This window comes from Petaurus breviceps, unplaced genomic scaffold (assembly GCF_028583685.1).
Source record: "Petaurus breviceps papuanus isolate PSGF00001 unplaced genomic scaffold, PetGlider_PUasm1.0 129, whole genome shotgun sequence".
Taxonomy (NCBI): domain Eukaryota; kingdom Metazoa; phylum Chordata; class Mammalia; order Diprotodontia; family Petauridae; genus Petaurus; species Petaurus breviceps.
In genome coordinates this window covers 8,963,023-8,976,808 of record NW_027185665.1, presented here as the reverse complement: position 1 = coordinate 8,976,808, position 13,786 = coordinate 8,963,023, and the positions used below count along the sequence as shown (strand labels likewise).

Genomic DNA, 13,786 nt, shown 5'->3' with positions numbered 1-13,786 from the left:
GATTAAAACCAAGAGTCACCTACCCAGCAAAACTGAGTATCATGTTTCAGGGGAAAATATGGTCATTCAGTGGAATAGAGGACTTTCAAGCAATCTTGCTGAAAAAAGCAGAGTTGAACAGAAAATTTGACATTCAGCTACAAGAAGCAAGAGAAGCATGAGAAGGTAAACAGGGAAAAGAAATCCTAAGGAACTTATCAAAGTTGAACTATTAACATTCCTACATGGAAAAACAATAATTGTAACATTAAACTTTTCTCAGTAGTTTAAGGGAATAGAAATATATATGTCTATATATGAGGGTATATGGGTATATGAATACATATGTGAATGTGTGTATATATATGTTTACAGGTATACATAGATAGAGGGCACAGGACCAATTTAACAGGAAGGGATGATACATAAAAGGTGAAAATAAGAGGTGAGAGAGGAATAATGAGAGGAGATGGGGAGAGACAGAATGGGGTAAACTATCTCATACAGAAGAGGCAAGGGGAAATGGTTACAATGGAGGGGAAGAATAGGAAGGCAAAAGGGAATGGGTCAACCTTATTCCCATTGAATTTGGCTTGAGGAGGGAATGAAATACACACTAAATATGGTATCTCACTCTACAGGAGAGTAGGGGGGGAGGGGATGAGAGGGGGATGATGGAGGGGAGGGTAGGCTGGGGGGGAGGGAAGTTGGAAGCACCCACTTTTGAAAAGGAATGGGATCAAAGTAGAGAATAGAACAAGTGGGAGGTGGGATAGGAGGAGGGAAATATAGTCAGTCTTTTACAATATATCTACTATGTTATTGTTTTGCATTAGCCACACATGTACATCCTATACTGAACTGCTTATCTTCCCAGTAAGGGTGGGTGACAAGGGAGGAAGGGAATGAATCTGGAATTCAAAGTTTTAAAATCAAATATTCAAATATGTGTGTATATATGTATGTGTATGTATACTATTATCAATGTTATTTTACATATAATTGGGAAATAAGATATACAGTCACTGGGGCATAGAGATCCACTGGAAAAATCAAAAGGGTTATGGGAGAAAATATGGGAGAGAGCAGAGTGGAGGAGGGGATATGCTGTAGGACTGCTATTTTGGAGGGTGGGTAGGGGAAAAACGGGGAGAAAATTTGTAACTCAAAATCTGGCGGAAATGAATGATGTAAATCAGAAGTTAATAAAGCATTTAAAAAAAAGAAATATGAATTCAATGTCATTGGTAGCATCAGACAAATAGATGGGGTAGATTTTTTTAAAGCTATCTTTGAAATTACAAATTGTTCAAACATACTTTTGTATTGTATTCATAATAGATAGTTTAATTGTAAAGTTTAATTTGTGTTTTAATTCAAAAAATAAAATATCTACTTAACATGTTTCTTGAGAAAAATTAAACTAACTCTTCAAGATATATATGCAAAATAACTTGGCTATGATTCTTAATATTCACTTCTGATTCAGATATCAAGGGAAAATCATCAGAACTTTACTCTTTATTATAATAAAGACACAAAAGTATTTTTCAAATAAATGGCTGTTTCTGCATTTGGAAAATATGACAGTAGATAATGAAAACTAAATCATATTCTCAAAGTATTTTATTTGGAAAGTAAAACAGGATGAGTAAATGTTTTCTTCATCTTGATATTTTGGGAGGCATTTTTTTCCACTGAATATCTACCTAATATGGTCCCTGAAAAATATTAAATTACCTCTTTGAGAAAAAGAACACAAAACAATATGGCCATGATTCTTAATATTCATGTCTAATTAAGACATCAACCAAAAACTATCAGAAGCTTTTTGCTCTTTATTATAATAAAGTTATACAAAAGCAGGAATTTCCAAAAGAATGGATGTGTCAGCATTAAAAGAAAGGACAGTAGGGTCATGAAAATGAAATCATATTCTTAAACTATTTTATTTGGAAAGTAAAAAAAAAGTGAGTTTTCTTCATCTTGGTATTTTGAGGGCATTTTTTGCTATCTTGGTATTTTTTCCCCCACTGAATATAAAGTTCCCACATCAAGTCACATTTGTTCTACATGAAAACAATTGACATGGTTGATAACCAACAGTTGATTTTGGAGATTTTATAGATGTATTTGCTGATAAAGCAAATAACCACCTAATCTGTGTTAGGAAATGCATATTTTAAAAAAAAAATCATAAAAATCCACTCTTGGCTATCAATTGTGACAATTACCTTTAATATTTCAGGTCCTTTTTATGCCACCTCAAGAAGTTTTATTCCATTTTCTACCTGAAGTCCCAGGGTATGTGGTACATAATGGAGGTAAGAGGAGCAGAATGTGGCCTACTTCACATTTAGCACAATAGTATGTCATTGTGCCTAGTTTTGGAAGACATGGGAAACATGTGCAATAAGCTCCCTGCGCTACTGTCTTGGTGAGAGAGATTATATTTGTGTATGTGTATACATACATATATATGTATAAACACATGTATATCTATGTATATATACACACACATCTATATAATCACATGGGGACAGGATCAAACATATGATGTAACCAAGTCTACAGCATAGGGAGGTATTGTACAAAGGCTTATAAAGTCTGCAAACAAGTATGAAATAAATATCCATGAAAGTAGCCTAAATCAAGAGGCTAAAGAGCACTGACATCACAATGAATAACTGAAAGTGACATAAAGCCTGTAACTCTGCTTCAACATCAATCAATCAATCAATCGGTCACTCAACAAACAAATGCACTAGGTGCTTTCTAAGTGCTAGTTTGGCTAAGGATACTAACACAAGGAATGAAAGCACTTCTCTCAAAGAACATATATTCTACCATGGAAGCCAGTACTTACATAAGAATTTATAGAATAATCGAAGGAGAAATATACATACATGCACAGACACACACAGATAAATGTATGTATATGTATATATGTGTGTGCATACACACATCTAGAGTAGATGTATAAAATCAATTGAAAAAGGCGGGGCAACGTCAAGATGGTGGAGTAAAAGCAGATATATAAAATCAGAGACACCTTTGGGATACCATCAATTATGAACATCCACTAAGGACCAAGACTAACTGGTATTAAAGTGTAATTCTTTCTCCGTCTCCATCTCTCACATATGCAAAGTCATTTTCAATACAATTAAAATGGGGCAATTTATTCTACTAGGAAATAAAATGGATAGAAATAGGGATAGAGACTGAAACTACGAGAGGTGTCCTGCTATAGAAGATAGAGAAATGGCCTTTAGGTTCAAGCCTTGCTTCTGTCACATATTAGCTCTGTGACCCTGGGCAAGATATTTTAAATAAATAAATAAATCTCTCCAATCAGTTACCTAGGGTAGGTATGCAAATGATTGATAAGCCTGATAAACCATGAATCATTCTCATGTGTTTCCTTCCCCTTAGTTGTACAAACTTAATGCCTAGAGCTAAAATTTCAATATTCTCCCTCGGTGTCAAGATCTTAGTAGTTTGTGTCCTGGGCACCAGGTTTTAAAATATCATACCTTGAGAGACTGGATATTAAGTCTCTTAGGATTAGTTTCTATATAATAAATATAAGTACTACCAAAAAATGTTAAAATGAAAGATATGTAAAAGCAGAGAAGAGAATTCTAATAGAGCCACCATGGAGTCTATAATGAGGGTTTGTTGCTGGCTACTCTGCAGAACTGGGAAAATATTTTCTCCCTGACTGAAAGCTTACATGCCAACCATTAGCTTAGTTCAAATACTCAAAGCTAAGTTAAAGATGTCTGAAAAAAGTTTGTAATGGAAATGCTGACAGACCATTAAGCAAAGAGGCATTAGCAGGTGCTCCTGTAATACAGGGTCAGAATTCAATCAAGCTGCCTTTTGACGTCATCTGGTACAAAAAAAAAGGGAAATGGTTTATAACAGTACCAGAACACTCCAGATTAAATTACAGTCTTGATATTTAATCACAGGTCTTACTTTGTTATTTTTAATAACACAATACATTTTAACAGTTATTCGTCAAATGTTAGCCAAATTAAAACATGTGATGACAGGGGAAGCTGGGCTATATGTCAGTACCATAACCTCTCGATTTTTATTAGTTCTTTACACACAGTAAGTCATATCTGTTTTGTGCCTTTCAGGAGACATTAAAGTTGAAAGAATTTGTTCCAACCCTAACTGCACATAGTGTGATTCAGAAGTTCAAGTATCACCTCAGACTAGTCACTTCATTTCTTCCAGGACTCATTCCCTTCCCCCCCCCCCAATTTGTAAGATGAGAAGGTTGGGTTAAACATTGTTAAGGTCTCTTCCAGCTCTATGATGTATTTATTTCAAACACAGTAATTTAGGGGCTTTTCAGTAAAGAAAGATTTTTCATAGAAGAAAGGTTAGTGAATACTTAATTTCCATTACAAATATCTTAGTCCAAGAGACATTTGTAACATTAGAGAACAAAACAGGTTCTTTAAAAGTAATGTACAAATACATCAGCACATGTGAAGCGTTGTTTGCAAAACAAATCAATACAGGCTACAACCAACAATAGATTGCAGCTAATAAACTACATATAGTAATTACCACCAATGGCAGTCTGGAAAGTCATTCATTAAATGTTAATTGTCACACAAAAGTACAATAGCATTTATTTGGACAATAGTCTTACTGCACCTTTAAATAAAAATACCTTATCATAGCTCAGAAATACATCAGAATAAACAGATTTTAAGCATATCTGGTTGTTTAATATCCTGATTAATTCAGTTTTCATTTACTTTTGAAATGAAAGTAAACTTTTCTCAATTTTTTTCTATTTTTGCATGTTTTGTGAAAAAGTGACATCACAAAGTAATAACATTTTTTTCCATAAAATCAAATCACTAATGTCTTTAGGACAAATATATTGCCATGGAATTTTTCACTAGATCAGGTTAAGAGAGACGGGACTCATAAGTGTCTACCTATATTCCATGTGCTAACTCTCTTTCTGAATTTGTAGGGGCTTTAAAGCATTTAAAATGGCATAGATTGCATGTGGAACTCCAAAATGTAATTTTGATAGACAATTTAAGAACTGTTCAAATAAGGAAGAATCTGATACAGACATTAAAAAAAAAAATTTTGGACTATCACAGATGACTTTTGCCTAAAACCTCCAAGACTGAGAACCCCCAAAACAACAGGTCATATAAACCAGCCTGTGAAACACCATAAAAACTCTTTCCCAACTTTCCCAGCTTCAATTTCTTCCTGTGTCCTGCCACAACTAAAACATAAGCACCATATGTATCCAAGTCTAAAGGCTTAGCTAAGGAGCTTTTGGTTCAAGACCCGTAAACTGAAGAACATTGCAAAAATACACCATGTTCCTTATTAAGCAACTTAAGATCTGTTATCTTGGCTTATGGGAACAGATCTAAATAGCATCATAATACTAAACACTGAAAATCACAGGCCTGGGGCCACCAGGACTCTAGTCAGTTTCTAGACCTAACTTGAAAACTTCCTATATAATGTAGCTTACCATTAGAAGTAAATGTTTGATCTGTAAAGCTTACAAAATTACTTTGTTTATCATAGTAGATGAAAGAAAAAAAGAATAATTTTAAGCTCAAAACAAAACTGTTTATGACAGTCTTTAGTGCTCTATGATTCTAAGCATTTAAGACAGATTCAAGCAATTAACAGCATAAACTTTCATTACATAGTTCTATTATATATGTGTATGTGACTTAGCTATTCATCTGTTATTTAAGTGATTTTCTCGTTACAATAGTAGGGAAAGGATAATTTGCTGATGTTGTCAAAAATGTTAAGTATTTCAGGCTCAACATTTCCTGGATCCCTGTGCTTGTTTAAGGCACTTTATTTACTGGAGACAGTGTCACAAAGAGTCCTACTTTATCTGAACCTAGAAAATGTAACACTTGAACTACTTGTGTCCAATAAAACATTTATTAATACTACAAAACTCTTTTTACTTTGGATAGTACAGAGAGACAATCTGTATTGTTATTTCTTGTGAATATGAAAAACAAATAAGATAATAAACTGCTGAACTTTTACAGCTTGAAATAAAGCCCATTTATAAAGAAAACAAAATTAGAAACATTCATATGCTATTACCTCAACTAATGGTTTCAGTTATATACATAAGGATAATTGAAAACGAAATATTTTAATTGTCACCCTTATGTCGTATCAATGTATAGGACCTCGGCATAATATATAGAAATAGATGTTGCAAATTCTCTTTTTGTTTGGAAAAAAAAAAGGAATTAAAGATAAAGACTGAGGAAAACCTAGTTCTCATATGGAAACTACATAAGGAAAATCTTGTGTACAGTTTACAGAATTTTTTTCAGCTCATATTTTAAAATTTATTCTCAAATACAATAGAACATGGAATAAAATTCCAGGCCAAGTATCACATTATTAGCACCAATATAACATTATTAGAAGGATAAAATGTCACTAGTGGTCTTTTTTTGTTCTAAACAATTGTGGCCCCAACCAACTACTTCCCAAATGTTTACAAAGAGGACCAAGTAATAAAGGGAGTGGACAGATTATGAGAAGTTCATTAAGAATTGGTTGGTCACTATCCGTATCTTTATGTGCAAATGTTAGCTCATACAACCGTGCGATATAGAGTGACGGCACAAGTTAAGAAAGAAAATGTGTTGCTTCTTTCCTAAGGGCTTCCCAGTGGAACAGAAAATTACTGCAAAATACTTCTACATTTGGTGAGCAACCGATGCTAGTAAAAGGGTTCCACATGCTTTACAATGGAGGGTTAGACTAATTTTGGTAAAGCAATTCACAAAAATATTGAACTATTATGGATGGTAAGTAGGATACATAAAGTATAAAAACTGACATTCAAATAAAACTACACATTTTGAATGAAAATGTACTGGAAGTTGGAGCTTCACTGTATCTCAACTCGAAGTAGACAGTATGATAGAGTGGAAAGACAATGGGATCATGGATCAGATCTGCCACGAGACTGTTGTATTCTCTTGGGGGAGTCACTACTGTGTAAATCAGTTTGCTCATCTGTAAAACAAAGGGTTTGGACAAAATGGTCTTGAAAGTCCCTGAAGCACTAATATTTAGAGATCTAAGGTAGTATAGGGTTAATAACATTTCTTGTGTCTGATTTATTAAATTCCTATACTTTTTTCCAATATCATATCCTACTGTAATTACTCTTTTCTCTACAATTCCAGTATTATACTTCAAAGAGCATGTAATACCATTCTGCAATCCCTTTCACTGGGACTATTTTTCCCCATCACATTAAAATGATTAAAATAGCTATTGTGGAGGTTTACATTTATGTATAAAGTTCACATAAAAGCCAATGGTTTTTTAAAATTGTCAAAATAATTTATTGGAAATTTTCCTCTAAGTCATCTAAAGTGTACTACTGTTACAAACTGTACTATGTAGAAAAATACAGATTTTGACAAAAAGTTTCCATAACTTTGTAAACAAATGCTTATTTGGGATAACTATCAACAATAATGATGATAATAATTCAAGTATCTAGAAGAGGCAACATGGCTTAGGGATAAAGAGCTGACTTAAAAGTCAGGAAGACCTGGGTTCAAGTCCTACCTCTGATATACTGGGCTCAGAGCCTTGGACAAGTCCCTCAAGCAAACCTGTAAGACTACTAAGTTAAAGTACAATTGAGGGAGATTCCAGTGAAATCACAGGTCAAAATAAAAAGTAAAAAAGGTCAATTAATAAATTAAGGCTTCCCAGTGATTTATAATTTTGGACAACTCTTAATATGTTTAATGCAATTATAAATAAGTTTTTAGATTTTTCAAGTTGACATGGGCCATGTCTATACAAGTCCTAAATAATTACCTGGATGATGCCAAGCAACCAGCTGGACTGACTTTTTCCTTCTATATTAACTGAACTGATGGGCTTTCCTAGCATTCAGTGTATTTTGTTTGGTTGTACATCCTTAGAAACATGGATGAACCTGAATATAGTTGGCAATTTTAACAGATACTTGAAAACCTAAGTAAAATTGAGTAATAACATAATAAATGTCAAATTTTGAACCTTGGGGGAAAAGGAGCCAATATTCCTCATAAAAACACCGGAAATCAGAACTGTAACAACAGTGACTAGGTGTCTTCTCATCTAACAAATTCTTCAGTATCAACAAATTTCAGTAGCTTAATTTACACAGTAGTGTAAATCAAGCATAAAATTTATTTTTTCAAAAAGTCTGCAAGTTAAATAGGTGCTAATAGGTTTGATGTAGTAGTAAAGTGATTTAGGTTTGAAGGCCCTCTCATAAATGCAGAAATTGTGAGACTGGGTGAACCCCTTTTGGTCATCTTATCTACCTTTATATATAAAGTTCCATGTAAATGAAAACAAGTATCTTTCTGTTTAAGACCAATGACTTAACAGGTATTAAATCACTCTGTGAAGTCAACATGCAGGTTGAAATAAACGCAAGAAAGTTTTCTTTAAAATAATTCCAGAGCCCACCAATTCTCCCTGTTAAGGTCATAGAAGCTCTGAACCATCATGGCTGAATTGTTTTAGTGCTCTCTGCTGAACACCTGCAAACATCAAACAAAAACTGCTGGTCCTTTACTGGGTTGACAAAAGCCTTTCATGTGAAAAATGCTCCCTGGGAATGTCAGGGCTGTAGCTCAGGTTACATTCCTTTCTCCCTTGCAGCCTCACCATTTCTTAAGGTGGTAGGAAAAACCATGTTTGTGAAATTAAAGATTAAAGGAAATATGGAGATACTTAAATTTTTATTCACATATTACAAAATCACAATGGGGCATCCTGTAACAAACAAGTCAAAAGCTGCTGGGAAGTTTAAGCACGAAATATTAACATGCTTTGCAAAACATACTTGATTTCCAGTAAAATGCAGATTATTTCCAGTTTGCATTCTTTTTTTCTTCCTTCCTTTCTTTCCTTCTTTATTTATTATTCTGCCTTTTAAAACTTTCAAAGTTAACACAGTAGGATGATAATCCACAGTAGGATTAGCTTCCTTAGGACTGCAAACATCAAGGTGAAGAAGATTTATAGAAACAAATCATGTTTCTCTGTTCAAACTTCCATGGTACAGTCAGCCAGTGAAAGGGCAGATTGCATATAATTCGTGTTATCTGATATGTGAAATTATCATGGGTTAAAAGTTTTATGATTGTGTCTCTGAAAATACAAACTAGCCTCATTAATTAATATTCTTGTTTTACAAAGACAGAGCTGAATGAATACTACTACTCTGCAGCCTCTATTTATTAACATCACCACAGCACATCAAATGTATAGTTTGCATATTTAATTGGCTATAGTGACCATACCTTTAACTCATGAAAGCAGACTTTTAGCCTCAACACTACACCTGGAATATAAAGTCTGAATGTGTATTTCCATAACTCAAAAAGAGGAAATTATAGTATATTTCCTTCAAAATCACCTAATAATTCCATGCTAAATCTTTAGTTTTTTAAATGAAACATTAATGTTCCTAAGTGACTGTATAAACTTCAATATATTACCATGTTCAAAATTCATTCATGCATCCTGTTATTTATCATGCCTATGTTCTCATAATGATTATAAGCAGTTTTTGAACATTTATTAAATAATAGTATAACAACTATACTTTGTTTAATGTTGAGGAAATTAGAGAATCAACTAGGAGTAGAGTTATATTCATTCTTGTGTCACAAACTGCAAGTTGCTAACTTACCTTAACTGATTAAAAGTTGTTTACAGTGATGTACTTAGGTCATTTCAAAATGTTTCAGGTTTAATGGTAATTCTCAGCACTTCACAATACTGAAGGGCTGATTTTCAAAATTGTCTATCACTGCATATTCTAGTATACTCTACTTGAAGGTTAAAATTTTAACCAAATATATTAAACATCAAGATGCACATTAAGAAAATTACTGTGAAAAATAAGGTTCGTTATTTAATGTTGATTGTGTCTGAACATGAAAAATTGATTTGTCTAAAAGAGACACTATCCTCATTTCTACTCAAACACTTACATGAAGATTTTACATCAAAGTACTGTGTAGTAGGTTCATGTCAGAGAAACAGGACTTGGGAGATATTGCAACAACAAATTGAAAGGAAATCAAAGAAATAAATTCTCATAAGTCACTAAACTGAAAATGCACCAATAACCATGATCCTAAGCTTTCAACATTGGTGTTTTAAACTTTGAAGTTATATAATAAAGAAAATATACAAAACTAACCATAAGAAGGCATCTGGTGTTACAAAAGAGAAAAATGTACACTGCATGTGCAACAACCCCTTCCTCTAAACTTAGTAACAAAACAAAATGTTTGTCTTGTTTTGAAATAAAGTTAAAAAAAAAAACAACGAATTCAGTAAGACTGCACAAAGAGTCCAAAACATACAGCTGAACAAGTTTCTTTTGTCGTTCCAGTACCAAATGAAAATAACAGATAAAAATTTATATTCAGTGACTAATGGATATTTCCATTGGAATCTCAGAGTTAAAAGATGTCAGCATTTACCCACTAGATTGCAAAGAGTACTACATGTTTACATCCATATGCATAATCTACTCTTGAGTACAACAGTCAGCACTCTTAAAATATTACAGCTGTTTTTAACAATCATAGATGCATTTTTTTGCCTGGACTTATGGACTGGAAGCAACAAAGTAAGAATCCTTCTTAAATGAAACTTAGTGAACAGATATTAAATACATTCTAATATATGGTTTATTTTCCATCTTCATATTTAATCTTAGGTACACCCAGACATATAAATATCCTCACATTTAAACTCCTCCTTAATTGTCAGTCATTATACACATAGATTTCTTTGTGAATACCACTGAGTTTTGTTTGTTTGTTTTTTTAAACACGAAACAATGCTCTCTTATTTTTGAAATTTAGAAGCTGATTTATAACTACATAAAAATTCAGTGGAAAAATAGGAAGGACAATGGGTAAAGTATTTAAAAGGGTATTTTAAAATATTTCTGTTCAATCCCTCAGATTAACAAGAGATTCTATATGTAGGATGAATTTCACTAAGGTGCATTCACCTTCAAAATGAAGTGCTCTTCCCTTTAAAAGGGTTAATTTAACCCAGTAGTTACTAACAGATTTTTTTTTAAATCTGATTTTAAGTACATAGGAATATTAAATTATCCTCCACATTAACAATTCTCCTTTAAAAGGGATGATCTTTATTTTTGATTACCAACATCTGAAACATTTTTTTTAGCTAAGTGATGGAATTTTGAGATAACTGTCTTGCCAAAGAGGAAGCAAAAAAATTAATTTCAAAAAAGAACCCCAGAATTTTTTGTGTGCCATAGAACTGTTGAACCCCAAAATAATTCATGTCATTTTGCTTATATTTCAGTGACTACTTTTGAAAAAAGATCAAGAGAGCCCCATATACATACATACATTACAAGGTAATACACAACTAATAATATTTTAACTACACACTAAGGAAAAGAATTTACATACTTGAGCCAGTAAAATGTCCACTTGCCAAAGAAGTTGGTCCATTTTTCCCACTGCTCACGGGAGGTGAAAACATCTAAAAGAAACAAAGCAACATTACTGCTAGAAAAGAAACGACATTTTTTGTGTGTTCACAGCTAGTCAAAAGTTCCTTCACATTCTTAACAAATAAGTCAAAGCTTATGTAAAGGGCTTCTTTAACACAACACATCACCATTCAACTCAAAACTAAAACTGGCACAATATTACTAATCCAGACTCTTCCCACCCCCCCGAACCTTCTCTTACACACCACTCTTTTCAATTAGATTCATTAGATTCCTAGACAGTATTATTAACATTTTGAAAAAACACAGTCCCCAAAATGTCATCAAGAAGTTAGATACAACAAGCCTCCCCTGAATCTAGTATTTCCACAAAGAAGAGGAAAAAAGTTGCTGGTTTTAAGTTTAAAACCTTAGCCATGAAGGTGGCAACGTCCATTTCAATCCCGGATAAGATTTGTCTGTCATATGTGAACCCAAATAAAAATGAATGCAAACTGCCACCTGCACTAAATTCTCATTTCGTCTCTAACATGAGAGCAATTTGAAGCAAGACTCACTATCTCTCTCTCTCTCTCTCTCTCTCTCTCTCTCTCTTTCTCCCCTCTCCTTTCCTCTTCTCTCCTCTCCCCTACATTTATTTCAACCCTAATCGGTTTCCCTCTTCTTCGACGTTTCTAGTGTATAATACGCACCTTCCCTGAGTCAGAGCCTGCAAAAAGCAAAGGAACAAATGGGAAAAGTGCAACAAGCTAAGAGGGGGCTGCAAAGCTGCCTCAGGCTACGTTTCCTGGACAAACTTCTGAAAGCCATTTCTCCAAAGAAAAGTCAGCAGCAGCAGCAGCAACAGCAGCAGCAGCAGCAGCAGCACCAGCACCAGCAGCAGCACCAGCAGCACTAGCAGCATTGAAGCAACCCCATTTACAAGGCGGTTTTGGATGGTGCATGTTGTGGATTACTAGTTTTTGGTTTTGTTTTGCAAATGCATCTTATCACCAAACTCAGAAATCATTAAAAATAAATAAATATTCCTGGCAAGTTTGGGGTTGAATGTGGGCAGGGGGATAGAGAGGTAGATGAGAAGGACAGCAAAGGCTGTTAAACTCTCCATGTGTACACATTTTTGCTAATGCTGGTTTAGAGATTATTAAATTTACAAACTGCACATCCAAAAGGAGGCAAACATATATACTTACATATAAGTAAGTATAACATATATGTCTAGAGAGCTTTTAGAATCCTAAGGAGAGATTTCACTTGGAGGACAGAAGGTCTTTCTGATCCAAAGCATCAGTTTAAAACAAAACTGAGACAGTTGGCTCCTCCTCTTATCTATGTCCAAAAAAAAAAATTGTTGTTATTGAAACAATGAGGAGTGAGAAAGTACAAGTACTTTCAATGTTCTGATACGTTCAGTCTGGTTTATTTAAAGGTGTTTTTTTTCCCTCTGAACTCTAATTTTCTTGGGGGAGGGGACTTCTATGCTACATAGAATCGAAAAAAGGGGGGGAAGGAAAATGTCTTTTTCTTAAATTTCACCCAAAAAAAGATAAAGACTTGTCCATAAAGACATTCAAATTTAGCATGGGCTTAGCCCATTAAAAATTACTCTTGTACTTTAGATTACAGTTTATTTGGTTTTTGCTAGTGTTTTGTTTTGTTTTACAGCTGTAGTTAGTTTCCACCGTTCTTTCTTACCGCACTGAAATCCAGTAAATCACTCAGCTCTTTGTCCGTCCCTAAGGCAGCCATTCGCTGTTGGTGATGCATTTTAGCAAAATCACACAAACCTAGAAACATGGAAATAACCGCAATCAGAACCCAGTCCCGATCCTTAGAGGAAACACAATCGGATTTTTGGAGACTGGGGGGATGGGGGAGGGGTGTAATTGAAGTGGAAGGGGAGGGGAAGAGAAGGGGGGGTATTTTTTAAGATGGAGGGGGCAGCAGTAGCAAAAAAAAAAAGGTATTATATTTCCAAAAGAGACGATCAAAACTGGTAACATCCACTCTAAAACCAAATCCAAAAAAAAGCCGCTCTCAGCGCATCATTTATGCAACAGGAGGTACAGGCAAAGAATGAATGGATCTCAGAGAAAAAAGAAACTACTCAGCAACGATCCAGTCTCAACTTTCCCCCTCCCTCCCCTCCCCCCCCCCCCTCACTTACACCCCTCCCCCACCCTCCCTCTCTCTCTCTCTCTCTCTCTCTCTCTCTCTCACACACAC

At 34.3% G+C, this 13,786-nt stretch overlaps 1 protein-coding gene across 10 annotated transcripts in view; it reads right to left on the bottom strand.

Moving 5' to 3' along the window:
• Positions 1-13,786, bottom strand: part of LOC138173290 (transcription factor 4) — a 450,738-nt gene that overhangs the window by 435,071 nt on the left and 1,881 nt on the right. For 3 of the 10 annotated variants that reach the window (XM_069103270.1, XM_069103279.1, XM_069103274.1), the window contains exons 2-3: positions 13,256-13,347; positions 11,517-11,589 (exon numbers count right to left, since the gene is read on the bottom strand). In XM_069103270.1, coding sequence (XP_068959371.1) covers positions 11,517-11,589; positions 13,256-13,327 — 145 coding nt within the window. In that variant the 5' untranslated portion in view covers positions 13,328-13,347. Of the gene's footprint in view, positions 1-11,516; positions 11,596-11,969; positions 12,114-12,252; positions 12,381-12,753; positions 12,778-13,255; positions 13,348-13,786 lie in introns of those variants that run through there. The other 7 variants (XM_069103289.1, XM_069103376.1, XM_069103296.1 and 4 more) reach the window with 5 other exon arrangements.